The 13,826-nt window shown below is 33.7% G+C and overlaps 1 protein-coding gene across 1 annotated transcript in view; it reads left to right on the plus strand.

The window, feature by feature from the left end:
* Positions 1-13,826, plus strand: part of LOC140171203 (calcium-activated potassium channel subunit alpha-1-like) — a 197,772-nt gene that overhangs the window by 163,806 nt on the left and 20,140 nt on the right. The window contains exons 21-24 of the mRNA XM_072194417.1: positions 2,691-2,756; positions 3,627-3,692; positions 6,422-6,500; positions 8,396-8,668. Of these exons, the coding sequence (XP_072050518.1) occupies positions 2,691-2,756; positions 3,627-3,692; positions 6,422-6,500; positions 8,396-8,668 (484 nt within the window). The remainder of the gene's footprint in view (positions 1-2,690; positions 2,757-3,626; positions 3,693-6,421; positions 6,501-8,395; positions 8,669-13,826) is intronic.

Consider the following 13,826-nt stretch of genomic DNA (forward strand, 5'->3'; position numbering starts at 1 on the left):
GCAAATCCTTTAAAATATTTTATTGACATGTTTCGGCAAAAATGTTTGCGACTGTCTACTTGTGTTATATCACATCTAAAATCCCCATTACAAATCTTCCGTGTCATTGATATGGGCTATGATAACTAACATATGTCAGCCAATCAACCAATCGGAATCGTGGTTCCATTTGTGCCTACATGAGGAAAATATACGAAAGATTTTTGAAGGGGACAATAAAAGCAAGCAGTTTATTTTCTGTTACAGTTGAAGTGTAAATGTTGCATAGCATATTGTCTATATGTCTTGAGTCAAGCATATGTATTTGTACCAATACCTCTTTCAATCTGTGTAAAACAATAATTTTAATATCCTATTTATGTAGCATTGTCTTTCAAAATGTTACTTCCATGAACTTCCATTTCAGCACCATTCCAATTTATCAATGTTTTGTTCCTGTATATGTCAAAGTCTGCAGATATTGTATTATTTTTATGTATCATTGTTTAATTATCTGTTTTGTCCAATGCAAACCTCTACAACTGTCAGTCATATTTTAATTTAGTATTAACATGTAGCTCGTAATCTTAATACCTATAAAATCTTAACACATATTTTTGTATCTCTCAAATTCTCCTATTTTACAATGTTTCTATAGCTGTAATAACACTCCTATGTTTTACAGTGTAATAGTTGTGATTGCATTATAAAAATGCCAGTATTGCTATGGTAGAACATTTGCATATATTCCGAAAGACATCTTGGAAACAATATAAATATATTCCATTTTGAAGTTAATACTTTAAATTTAAAAGTGATAGTTGGCATGATACAGATCTTCATTTTGAAATCTAAATGTAGTTGAATAATCCTGCATTGGGGTACCATAATTGACCTTATAAGCACTCCTGGCAATTAACAAAGTCATTTAATGAAAGTCAAATTAACTCTAAAATGCGATGAAATCCAAGAAATATTTCAGGAAATATATGCAAATTGTCTACTGCATTTTTAAATATCTCAATTTGCATTATCAAATTTCTGTGACCATAACCATTTATCTCTCTCTTTTGCCCACCTTGTAAACATATTAGAATCTATTTTTTGCATGTCATTTTGTTATGTATAAAATTGCCAGATTGATGGCAGAAAAAATCAGGCAATAATACTCCAAAGTTGAACTGTAAAATATCTATAGATTCTAGCCATGGAGTGAAATCATCTCCAATAATAATTACAATTTTACAGTTGTCTTTGGTACAATATTGGGCTATTCCTGTTGAAATTCATATCCCCTATGGAAGACATGACCTTAATCTTACACACAGGGAATATGCATTTCAAATGGGATTACCTGAATGGGTAACCTTATTTGAATTCTACACCCCCTGTGTAGGAGATTATGTCTTCCATATGGGGTATATGGATTTCAACTGGAATGACCCAAATTTATTTCTCTTTTCAATATCTATAATGATTTATACTTGCCTTTATGTTTTCTCAACCTTTGGAGGCAAATGTCTGTGACCGATATATGTACCAATGAGCTCTCCTTTTGACCTTGTGATTGTACAAAAAGACCTAACAAAAAGTAACTCAGCCATTGCAAATTCCCCAATCGCCCAGTTTAGTTCAATATTAACAACACAGCAGTATTTTTTAAGAAAAAAAAAACAAATGTAAAAGTTGCACTCACAGCAATCAACGGTTATAAAACGCAGTTACTTTTTGTAAGGTCTTTAGCGGCCATGAATCATTTCCATAAACCTGTAGGTCATGCCATAGTACACTGGTTGCATATTGGTGATGGGACTTAAGATTTGAGATAAACCTACAGCATGTATTTTGTGCACAAAGGGCTGATCCAGGGGCCCTTAAAAAAGGTGATTTTGACTCTCAAGGAGACACTCAAGAGCTCCCCAGAATGGCCAATAGTGTCTCATTTGCCATAAAATTTGGGTAACTGAAGCAAGCCGGACATTAAATTTTTTTCAAGGATGCCCCCGTTTCAAAAACCTGGATCCGTCCCTGTTGTGTACAAGGTATTGCATGTTTTCTTTCTTGAGACGCCTGGTTCTTAGTGGTCTTTATTAAATTTCCAGAATATTTTCAAGAGCCATTAAGCATAGCTACACTGAAGATTTCATTTTTAGTTCATAAATTTCATGGCAACAAATTATATGTTTTTTCCAAGGAATATAACTTCCTTTTTCATTTTTTCATGCATTTAGGCCAAAAAGAAAAGGTTAGTCTCTCAAACATTTGCAAAAAGCACATAGAGCTTTATAGAGCTGGGATGGCTTTCACATACTTTTGGGCACAGATTTGAGAGGCAAACCTTTTTTTTGCCTTATAGCAGTCATTTCTCATTTTACATAGCAAAATATTATAACTATATAATTATAATCTCCATTTTCATTTTCACTTGGAAGATCAAAATAGTTGAATTTGTAAACTTTGACTTTGATGGATATTTCACAACTTGATTGAGCTTGAAAATATCTCTGGGATAGTGATGACTTTAATATATATACTCTTTTCTTTTACGTTCTGTGTTTACTGTCTCTTATTTTCCATATATGTCATCTATTTTGATCTTGATTTGTCGTCTCTGCTCTGCTCTACTTGCACCACAACCACCGCCCCATGACTGGCCCCCATTTATCCAACAAATGTACCCGTGCTTGAATCACCACCGATTGCTGCCACAGCAGATTACTTAAATCGACATCGAAGACCACGACAAAGAAGATTAAAGAAGAAAACAAAGACATCAGGTTGTTGTTACTTCATTCTAAATTCAAGCAATCACATCACTGTTTATGTTTTATTTTTAGTGTTATCTTTTTGCTTTTGCATTTCATACGTTGAGTTTTGAGAAGTAACATTTGATTCACTAAAAATAAGGCACATTAATTTTGTGATGATGTAATCACATGTATTCATTGCGCAGCTTTACATGGCAAATTCACAAGTTTGCATGCTTACCTTAATTCTATAAATTCAAATTCTAATTCAATTTAAAATTAATCCAATTGATTGTATGAAAGTGCTGTTTACAATAACCATTGGATATTTAACTTGCCTCACACATAAAATAAATCAAAATAAAAGATCATGTTTTTTACCCATTTTTAATAACCATTTGGAATTTTTCTCTTTCATTTCCTTGACCCATACTATGCAAACAAACTAATCAATGGTCGATAACAATGCTATTTGATGCCTCATTTCCCATATTTGTAACCGCATCCGAACCACGATCTTCGTTCATCTGTATGCACCATCACCACATTCGGCATATGTGGTGTCATGCAAATCCTTCTCATCAACATAAATATGCATGACTTTCAAACTCATTTCATGCGTATGCACGTTTCTGTATTTCATGGCATGACAAATGCCCTCTATCATTCACATTCCACGCCTGTTTTGTACCACCATGTCCTCATCATCATCATCATGGCATGAAAATGTGCTCGCTATTTGATTCACAACTCATGGCATGAAAAACGCCCTCTTTGTACAATACTATTTGAATGCTTTTAATATTGGTATTGCGTAAACTTAACAAGTAGCTGTCCATCCTAATAATTCTCCGTCCCCGTCCCATTCTTCTCTTTTGGTGTGTGGTCAACACTCTTCAGCTACCAATGCAAAGTTGGGTAATGAAGGAGACATGGTGCTCAAGGAGCGCAGTGGTGGGAACTCGGGTAAGGTTTTGCTTACTGCTGATGCTAACATAACAACACTTATTTGTTTTGCTTGTTTGTCTGCATGAATGTGCTTGATTAACTGCACTGTCAATATGTAAGCACTGCGAATGCATTATTTGAATAATATAATGATGAAAAGATAGGTTGTAACATATTAAATAATAGGTGTAGATATTTCAGGCTCTAGAACCCCAAATAAGTTAGAGTAGGAAAGTTGCATTGGACTATTCCAGTTGAAATCCACACAACCCTATGGGAGTGAAATTCAAATTGGGTTACCAGAGTTAGGTGATGCCATTTGAAATCTACTCCCCCTGTGTGGGAGATTAAGGTCATGTCTTCCATAGAGGGTGTGTGGATTTTAACTGGACTAGCCCATTATAACACCACCCCAACTACAGGCCCATTCTACAATTTATGATCAGCTGTTGTGTGAGTCTACAAATAGGTAATATATTCAACTGGCAAATGGCATGATGCATGGACTTATTGAAGGAGTAATTGCACAGTAATTAATGTGTCAGAAGCACTTACTGCATAAATAGAAATAATAATTCTTTGGTTTTTAAAGGTATCATCTGCAATGGAGCATGGATACCTTACACATACATGTAAACGCACCCACACCTTAATGCACTGGAGTACATTTAACCCTTGACCTCTTCAAAACAAAATTTGTGCCTATGAAGGGGGTTTTTTTTTGGTTGGTTTTTTTTGGTTTTTATTTGAATTTCATTGTAAGTGTACATTGTTTTTGGCTTACTTCAATTTCTAAGCCAGCAATTTTTATATTTTAACTTTGTTTGTTTTTACTGTGTTTTTTCAATTGACCAAAGTAAGCATGCATTATTTCCCCATGTTTTTTATAGCATGTTTTGCCTGTTTTTTGCATGATTAATTTTATTTTTATTTTTAATTGATAGATTATAGATAGTTTAGATTTTAGATAAGTTTAAGTAGAGGAAGATCTGGATAATGAAGGATTTGAGTTTATTTCTCAAATCCTGAGTTTGAGTTTATTTCTCAAGAATCTGAATTTATTTATTTATTTATTTATTATTATTATTAAAGTGATCGGTCTGATCAGTCCTGTTCAATATTAATTCTTAATATTTCTCTTGTCAATATTAATTCTTAATATTTCTCTTGTCAACTAAATTAAATAATAACCAAAGAAGGTGGTGTTTACTAACTCTGCTGTAATTGTGAACATTGACACTCAAATTGTGTCATTGTTTTTAACACTTTAACAACTAATTGTTTTTGTATTCTTTGAATTGTTAAGTTTTAATATTTTGTGTTAAAATAAATGTAAATGTTTTCAATGTTGAACACAACATATCTGCATATTTATGTTTAAAATAATAATAACAGCAAACGCCTAACATTTTATTACAAATTAACACCAAGCTATCATAAGTCATTATTTTATTGTTTCAACTAAAAGACAACTGAAGTTTATTGTTATTGATAATACATGTACTGATAGTTTTACAAATTGCATGTGCACTAAGGTAGCTTGACTGCTGAAGATGCAAAATAGTGCATGCATATAGAACAAAAAGCTTGCCTGTTGATTGCAGTTATCAACAGCCCCTGGTCCAATTTCACATAGACCTGCAATGTCAAACAGACATTTCTATTTAGTGGTTTATCAAGTGCCCAATAGGTTTTGAATCTTAGACCCCATTTACACAAAGCCTGAAGTCGACTTTAGTCGATTTTGACCCGGAGCAACATTTGGTCATGACCCGGAGCAACATTTGTTCAATTCAAAGTCGACTTCAAACTCGACTTTTGCAGTGTAAACGAACACGTAATTAGAAGTCGACTTCATAATGGTTATTTGAAGCATGATCAAGTAATTGCATTAAAGTTCAATTCACAATTTGTTTCGAAGTTGACTACCTTGTAAACACCCCGTCAAGAAATAATTTATGCTAATCTATAGTCACAATCTGAATTAGATGTTGCAATTGAAGTCGACTTCTCTCTGTTTAAAGTAGAGTACATTGCAGGTGTTTATGAAATTGAGCGTTTCCAGTTGAAATCCATACAACCCGTGGAAGACATTACCTTAATCTCCCACACAGGGGTGTAAATTTCAAATGGAGTCACTCATACAGTAACCCCATTGTAATTTACACTATCTGTATGGAAGATTTAAGTCATGCCTTCAATAGATAGGGGTTATGGATTTCAACTGGAATAGCACATTGATGCAGCAAATTGATTGAATAGTGTTGTCAATGTAATTGATGATGTTATTTTGTTTAACTAATGTCGGATTTACATTTTTAAAAGTAAGAATGTGTTGTATGGAAGACTATTAAGTTTCTATGAGCTAAATATGAGGACACCTATGTTGGACCCAGCTGATTGGTCAGTTTATGTTTAGTTAAGCCAATCAGGCTCCAGCTACATCAACTTTTTCAACCAATCAGTAAACTTGGTGTCATTTGGACAGAATCACCATGTCAGTTATAAAGTACTGAAGCTTTAGCTTTTAATATATTATCTGTGTCCTAAGATTACTTGACAACTATTTATTGATACACTATTTTATGTAATTGTTTAAAACTATACTAAAACTACTAATAAAAATTGAATTTAAAGAATGTGATAAAAAGGTGAGCAATTTTTTCTATTAAAATATGTAAATTCCTGTTATTCATCCACATTAAATTCAAAGAATTTCTATCATTTGTTATTATTTTCAATTATAGCTTTAGCATACCCATCAGCTCTTGACAATGGTTTTAACCAGAATCAGAATGGTGTTAGCGGCTACAGTGGTAACACCAGGTAAGAACTGAATGACAAAAATTAGGGAAGAATATATATTTGCACATACGTAATATTTGTTTCTGAACTTGTTTTTATAATTGCTATTCTAACCCACAAGAATGATTTCATGAGAGTGCAACTGCATCAAAACACTATACTACCAGAATTTCTAAACATTTTTGGAGATGAACATATTTCATATTCCATATCATATTTTGTTTGATATTTTATTGTTAACCACACTCATACTCAGCATTAGACAAGTACTTGTTTCATACAAGTCAAATCATATTAGGTATATGATTTGTTATGAATTATGCATTGCTGTGCCTCACAGAATGTTGAAAGTCTCACATCAAGCTTAGTCCTATACTATTGTGTTATTAATGTTTAGCGTTTAATAAATGAGAAAAACCTTATTATACATAGTACATGATATAAATGATAAATAGATATTCAGGAAAATCTGGAAAGTAACTCACAATGTCACCTAGAACCTAGAACCATTTCTTGTCCTATAACTTTAACTCTATCCTCAAAAGTGAAGAACCAAAAGTTTTGTAAGCTCTAAAAACACACAAGAATGATTCAGACATTTATTTCTATGTTCTATGTTCCATTTAGTTGCTCATTTATGTCTGAGACATGCATTCAATACATTTCATAAATGGGGTTTCATAAACCATTTTTTAAAATTCCAAACATTTGGTCACCAATTTTTCATTACATTATCCATGCTTAACATAACATCATTATTGGGTCCCTGCTGAACACTTTGCTGTTGAGGGTTCTGTTGAGTGATACAGTGTGCCTAAATTTTACCAAATGTGAATGCAGGTAACAGATTTCAGGTACCTGTGTTCAAATGGGAAGAACAAGAATTTCCATCAAAAATAGTTGAGATGTGGTGTATAAATGATGATTTAGTCTGAAATCAAATTTTACTATGTTATGATGCATACAATGGGGTAACCACAGCTTCACAAATCTGTCCTAGCAGTCTATGTCACATGCTTTATTGCTTATACTGGAGATATTTCATTGGGTTTCAATGTGCAATTTAGAAGCAAGTTAATAAAAAAGCAGTGCTGTAGATAAGAGGAGAATGTCTCCAAAACTAAAAATGGTCAGGGCTGTGATTTGCATGGATTTTTTTAGGATTTCAGAATTTTTTAAAAACAATATCTTCCTGTTGCCTGGAAGTTTTTTATTCATGTAAAGAGGAAAAATGCAAAAATAAATTTTAAAATAGGTGGTGCTCCAAAGAAAAAAAACTTGTGATACTACACTGACCTACAATCACAATGGCGATCTCCATATAGCAAAATTGTGTGCCACGGTTTGTGCAGACAACTGGATCAAAGTTTGATTTTTAAACGAACATCATTGAGGCAAAAAACTAATGGGAAATGTAAGGAAAGACATCAGAAACAGAAATTACAAGTCCTTGTTTTTAAGCATATCTTGATGAAGATAAAGTATTCAGGAAAAATCTGCGTAAAGTCAGGCACTACATGTATTTGGAAAAAAAAAATGTTGGGGGTGGGGAGCAGAATCACAGCCCTGATTGGTTACAATACTAACTTTGCTTACATGAATCAATATTTTGATTTCTCCAACTAATCCCTTTATGAGATGGCAAGAGACTCTATTTTTTGCAGGACATTTTGAACACTGTGGGGCTTATAAAGATGAATTGTGCTTATAATGATTCTTTGAATGCAATTGTAGTGCTTGGGATACTAGTAGAAAATAACAAGATGAAATGACAGATAGAATTTTTATAAATAATTTTGAAAAAAGCATGGTGTTCGTCAATGTCATACGTAACTTACGCATGCTTTGTTGTTGAGTGATAACACTTGTTTTCTATTTCTGTCTACGTTTGTTTGTTTTGTCTACGCGTCGTGCAGCTGTACAACTTATTTTTGCTACCGACGAACCTCCGATTTTAATCTGGAGGAACAGCCTCCTCCTCCACCCAACAGACATAATAGAGGAATAAGATACAGGTTAGATGAAGTGAATGAGGGATATAGGGCGCATGAAGATAAGGAGGAACAAAGAAAACTAAGGCATGAAGAAGAAAGACAAAAAAGGCGTGCACTAAAGAGATTGCGAAAGCATGAAGAGAGAATGCGAAGATTAGAGCATGATTTGAATGCCAACTTGGAGGAGGGATCTCGGTACTTTCTTGATAGCATTTGGTGTTCGGTACACTAATACAGAACTTGATCACTTTACTTACACAATCCTGAAATAGCACACATTTCTACCTTTTTCTTTTCATATTATATGTTTTTAACCTCAGCATAAAGTCATTTGCATTTGTATATACTATCTTGTTATTTCGGGTGGAATTTGTAGGTGCCTAATACATGTGCATAATTATTGTGCACATTCAGAATAATATCTATAATGTTGGCATATAGGCCTACTGCTAAACGAAATGTGTCCATCAGATGATTCTGGTTTGATGTGAGTGTCGGCATAAGCTTACTCTGATGTCTTGGTTGTATCTGCTGTAATTTTCTGGAGTTTTGCTATTGTTTTTCCTCTTGTAGGAAAGTTTGTTGCAATGGGGCATTCAAGGATTATTTCTAACTGGATTTGTAGTGAAAACTTTAAAAAGGCTTTGCTTGAAAACAGTCTTCATAAGGATTAAGCTTACATATTGCAAGTGCTGTGTCCTGTTACTTTCCATAATACTTGCATTATACAGATGGCAGAAACACATGCAATATACAGCTGCTATTTGTATTCTTCTTCTGGCTTTGCATGTTTACCGCATTTTGCACATACATTACATTTGGGAAACATTATGTTACATATTAGGGTAGGTGAGGTTGTGGTTTTGGGTCAGATTTTATTGATACCACCATCTATCTCACTGTGATTTTGTGTCTCGGGTTTCATGAGGGTTTAGATATCAGTTATTTTATTACATATATCAATTTCCATGTCTGATTTGATGAAACATGTACAAGTGGTAACCTAATGATACATGTTGGGAATAATACATGTGCAGTAACTTCCAAAAGCAGATATTCATCACTCTTCACGTACAAGACATATTATTGAGGTATTCCAGTTGCAATCCATACTCTCCCGTATGGAAGACATGATCTTATTCTTTGATCCATGTATGGAGTGTGAATTTCAAATGGTGTAACCTGAATGGGTGATTCCATTTTAAATCTACACCCCCTGTGTGGGAAATTCAGGTCATATCTTCCATAGGGGGTGTATGGATTTCAAATAGAATAGCCCATTGCACCAATACAACGCATGATGGTACTATAATTAAAGACATAATTAAAAAGACTAGTTTATATCTGACATCACTGTCAATCAAACTCCCTATGATCCTTGATTGGTTGATAGCGTGTAAAAGGAAGGTCAATTCATCTGGTGCCGATCGGAGAAAAGTAATCACAGAAAATGGCAAAAAGCAACTTTTCTAGATATTGTTGATATGGTGCCTTCAGAAAAGAAAGTTTCCTACTATGAAGACCTAACATTTGAGATGGTCTGTATATTTGAAGTTGCAAAATTAACCATAAGGCGTCCGGTTATACCGCCGCGTTCAGGAACTCGTCATCACAACACTTGTAAACAAACCGTGCCCGAGTTTGATTGACAGATGACGTCAGACGCAAACTAGTCTTTTAAATTCTGTCTTCAATTATATTGGATTGGATTGTGGTGAAAACTAAAAACAATGTTTTGTTCTTGTTTTGTTTTTACCCCTTGTCAGCTCTCCACACCCATACAAGAGAAGGTTAAGAACATTGCATTATAATATATCCTATTTACATCTGACATAAAACAAAATATTGCATGACATTAGGGCCAGATTTCACAGACCTGTGCCTAAATCTGTCTAGTGATTTCCAAGTAGGTTCCAGGCCGTGTGGTGGGTTTGGGGACTTAAAGCATGTTACAGGTGATTGTGAAATTGGTCCTTGGATACCTGGTATGTTTTTGTGATATGAGCATGATTCTTGCTCTGATAAGCATGGAGCATTTTCTGTCATGCATTTTATTTTAATAAATAGTTAGGTCAAAGGCAGTGGGTTGAATTTTAGATGCCTATAACAATCATCAGCTTCAAAATAAATTCCAATTGCTGTTGGCAATAAATACTAAACTCTTTTTCTTTTTTGAAGAGTGGTCATCTCTTATGATCTACATCATTTTATTTATATACTTTTCATCAATAATATGGTTTTCATATGGAATTCTCTCTCATCATCAATTCCCATGGTTAATTCAGTGATGATTTCTCAACTTTTATTATTATTTTATAATGAGAATATGACTGAAAGTATTCATACCTGGCATAACCTTGATTATACTTATCTTTTATAAGCATGAATTTATTCATATATTCTAACGTTTTTGAGGGTTGCCACAATTTTTTGTTATCAAAGGGTGTCGAGAACACCACATCTAATGCAGTGTCAAGTGCAAAACACCTTGTCCGAAACTTAGAATCTTGCAAAGAAACTATCCAATTGGCAAGAAGAACAGCTTATAAGAGTTTGTTCTTTGGCTACTCTTACAAAATGTAACAGGAATTTGGCACTTCAGAGGCTCAATATATATACTACCTGCCTGAAAATTCTGAACAGAGTGCCGGTCAGTACGTACAATAAGGGTGAAGTATGTTCAAGTTCAAGTATCGCATTTTGGCATATGGAATCAATCTCAACCAAGTCTATATTTGTTCTCGGTGTGAATGACACAGGCGAAGGTGCTGGTGTCTGCACACTCCAGTATCTTTTTGTATATCATTAATTTAAGTAGGCCTATACCATGTCATGCATCATTCAGATTTTTCAGTCGGAAGTATTATATATATATTGCGGATCCAGAATACTTAAATACTTAAATAACAATTGCCTAAATTTTGACATTTTCTGAGGCAAAAAATGTATTAGCTGTTCATTTGGAAGTAGCTCAATTGTGCCTTAAAATCATGTGGCAGCCCTGCTCTAAATACTTAACACAGTAGTGTTTTATGCTGGTTCCCACTGATTATTATACTCTGTGTGATATCTCATGAGATTATTATGGAGATACAGAGACATTGGGAATATGTGATATTGTTCCCAGCAATTGTTTGGCATGTAAATTCCAGTATGTCTCCGAGGAACCAGTCTAAAACAGTTTTATAGATCTTATTTATTATAATTGATTTATTATGATTTATTTTATCTGAACAACTCAAGTGGCAAAATTGAAATCATAATCAGCTAAACAATTGCAAAATGTCATATTCATTTTAAGACACCAACACCAGTTACAGATACTAGCTCTTCCATTAGCAATTTAATAATATTCTAATATTTCCGGGCTTATTTCAGTATAATTTTGTATGAAATAAAGACTTATTGGATAAACAAATATGCTACATTATAGACAACCTAAAAATAAATTAAAACCACAAAATTAAATAAAAATTGTGTGATTTTTAGTTTTAACAGAAGACTTATGATTGGAATACCTTTTATGTAAGTTATCACAGCAGATATTCATAACACAATAGTCATATCATGATCTGTATATAGAGAAATAGATTAGAGATCATGAGAAAGTTGCGCCTTAACTTTTAGCCAAAATTGAGTGTGTTCAGATTAATCTGGTTTATGTCAAGACTATTCAGATATTACAGCCATACTTGTGTTGTTTAATCATTCATACATGGATCAGAACCAAATCAATCCGATTCAAAGATCAGTTTGGATTATAAACATTGCATCATCTAAATCATCTAAAAGACTGAATTTTGTAACTTACATTGGCAGGAATAAATTGTGCACATTTAACCAAGTTACACATAAACTATAACCTAATTATTGATTTCAAAATTTCAGAATATCACAACTGACAGATTAAGACAAAAGTGAGAAAGTTGAAATATTTAATATATTAAGTACACATTTCTGAAACAGTGCTCACATAATAGTAGACAAAACAAAATGTTAAAGATATTTTTAGAACATTATCATTCACACCCATTAAAGTTGCTATGGCTGTAATACAGGTAGCTCTTGGCATTTTTGCTGTGTATATCTTTATACTAACCCTAATTTGTAGATATTCTTATTTTTGAAACTTTTTAGAGCATTCTATTATATGGTTTGATGTGAATATTAGCATCAATTTTTCCTTTTTCATCCCTTTCTTCTTTCCCATCAAATATTCCTGCCCCTTGCCCCTCTTTCCAGGGGTGTTGATTTTAAACCCGACCGACCGGGGATCGCTTGGCCAGTTATTACTTAAGATGGCGATGGCGTCCCCGGTGATGGCTACATTACCTCCCGAACCTGGCAAGCCTATAGAATCATGGTGGGTTACTGTTGTCCCCCTTCTTCTCACCCCACCACTGTGTTCAACCTACCCACCTCTTTTGGAATGGTCCAGTCCATGGTGATATATGGTTTGTCATCATTGTAGAGCACATAGCACTTTGTTTGAGAGGGGAGGGTACATGTAGGCTAGTAGGTGAGGGTTGTTTTGGTATAATAGTCTCATCGTAGGTTTCATGTGTATGTACGTATTCATCATGTATGCATTATTCATGTTTTCATATGATCATCTGACCTTTGTTTGTTTGTTTGTTTAATCATCTTTTCTCCAGTGTGGTATATACATGTCTTCATCTTACATGTGTGGTTCCTAGATCAATTAATTGTTTTTTGTCTCTTTATTTTAACATAAGATACATAATTGCCAGTAATCTTAAATTAAACTAATTCTAATGTAATAAATATATAGATCATATGACAGGTCACATGACCCATCACATGATATAGTATTTAGCTTTTTTGACTATTTAGGTGGTGATTAGCTGATTGTGACACATCTTCATTTCATAGTCATTTCTTCTATTCACTTCAAAGAGTTGTCCTGCGTAGAATATATTTTCATGTAGAAGTTCTAGATACTAGAAGGTGAAACTGTTTGTGCTTGGATTAACATTTTAGACTGACATATGGGGCATTATGTGGTGGAATCATAAGAAATGACACATAAATAAGATATGTTTAAGAGAAAAAATAATACTTGTCCTAGGTTTGTTTTCCCAAAGACTTGCAGGATATATAAAGTGCCCAAACCTATATCAGATGCCCATGGTTTGTTCCATACACCTACGACTTAAGCATGGACTAACCAAGCCTGTTAAAAATTTAGCTAACATTGATTTTCTCTCTGCGATCTTCAGTAAGCCTATTATGAGCTTAAGAAATTGTGGGACAGAGAGAGCAAGAGGAAATTCAAAATTGAGCAAGGCTTCATTATCTAATTAGGCACATACTTGCATTATCCTGTACTGAC

Source organism: Amphiura filiformis, chromosome 15 (genome assembly GCF_039555335.1).
Source record: "Amphiura filiformis chromosome 15, Afil_fr2py, whole genome shotgun sequence".
Taxonomy (NCBI): Eukaryota; Metazoa; Echinodermata; class Ophiuroidea; order Amphilepidida; family Amphiuridae; genus Amphiura; species Amphiura filiformis.